The sequence below is a fragment of the Sinocyclocheilus rhinocerous genome, unplaced genomic scaffold (assembly GCF_001515625.1).
Source record: "Sinocyclocheilus rhinocerous isolate Xijiao unplaced genomic scaffold, SAMN03320098_v1.1 C36264682, whole genome shotgun sequence".
Lineage (NCBI taxonomy): Eukaryota > Metazoa > Chordata > Actinopteri > Cypriniformes > Cyprinidae > Sinocyclocheilus > Sinocyclocheilus rhinocerous.
Window position 1 is genome coordinate 1 of NW_015777330.1, and position 954 is coordinate 954.

The window sequence follows — 954 nt, forward strand, 5'->3', positions numbered from 1 at the left end:
AGCTCATCCTCAACCCCTCCCCTCATTCTTCCCTCCGTTCCTGCCGTCTCTTTAGCAGTGAGCACACTGTTCCGTTCTCATCAGAGAGCCGCGCTGCATGGACGACACCTTGGTGACATCAGTGGTCACCGTCGAAAGTGGGAAGCTCTCGTAGGTCTCTGGAACGCCCCAGCCGCAATGGCAGCGTTGAAGCATCACCTTCAGCTCCTTCTGGAAGTTGGTGTTGAGGAAGCCATACACCACCGGGTTCACGCAGGTAGACGCCATTGCCGTGAGGTGGCAGGCTGAGAAGATGACGTCGTGCTGGCAAGAAGGAAGCACCTGGTGGTACCAGTCAAAGACGGTGTTGAAGACGTTGAGCGGCAGCCAGCAGAGAGCAAAAGCGACCACGATTACGACCAACATGGCGTTGACGCGCTGAGCGCCCCGCGCCTTCCTCTGCCGGGCCTCGGTGGCTTGCTCCACCATGTCTTTCCGTCGGCGTAAACGCAGGAATATGCGCAAGTAGCAGAGTAGAATGAGAAGCAGGGGTAGGCAGTATTGGAAAAGCAGAAGCGAGGTGGTATACGCCAAACGGTTGCGTTCGGACGGCCAGAGCTCCATGCAAATCACGTGGTCGCTGAATGGGTTGAACGGAAGGCTGAGGTTCTGGAACGGGGCGTTAGTGAGGATGTTAAAGGACAGGAAGGGTAGGGAAATTAAGCAGGCCACCATCCAGGTGACCGCCACGGCCAGGTAGGAATGGCCTGCAGCGGGCGTCCAGCCGGTGGGGTGGATGATGAGTTGATGCCTCTCCAATGCGATGAGGACCAGCGAGAAGATGGAGACCGTGATGGACATGCACTGCACGAACGGCGTGACCTTGCACAGCGTCTCACCCAGGATCCAGCGATCCATGAGCGTGTAGATGACCGTCACGGGGAGGCACACCACGCACATGAGGATGTCGGAGCA

At 58.0% G+C, this 954-nt stretch overlaps 1 protein-coding gene across 1 annotated transcript; it reads right to left on the reverse strand.

Moving 5' to 3' along the window:
- Window positions 1–15: 15 nt before the first annotated feature.
- LOC107735729 (neuropeptide Y receptor type 6-like) lies at window positions 16–951 on the reverse strand (the record flags this gene model as incomplete). The annotated part of the gene is made up of 1 exon (XM_016547319.1): window positions 16–951. A coding segment is annotated over one exon (900 nt), but the record flags the coding sequence as incomplete, so codon positions are not given.
- Between the last annotated feature and the right edge of the window lie 3 nt (window positions 952–954).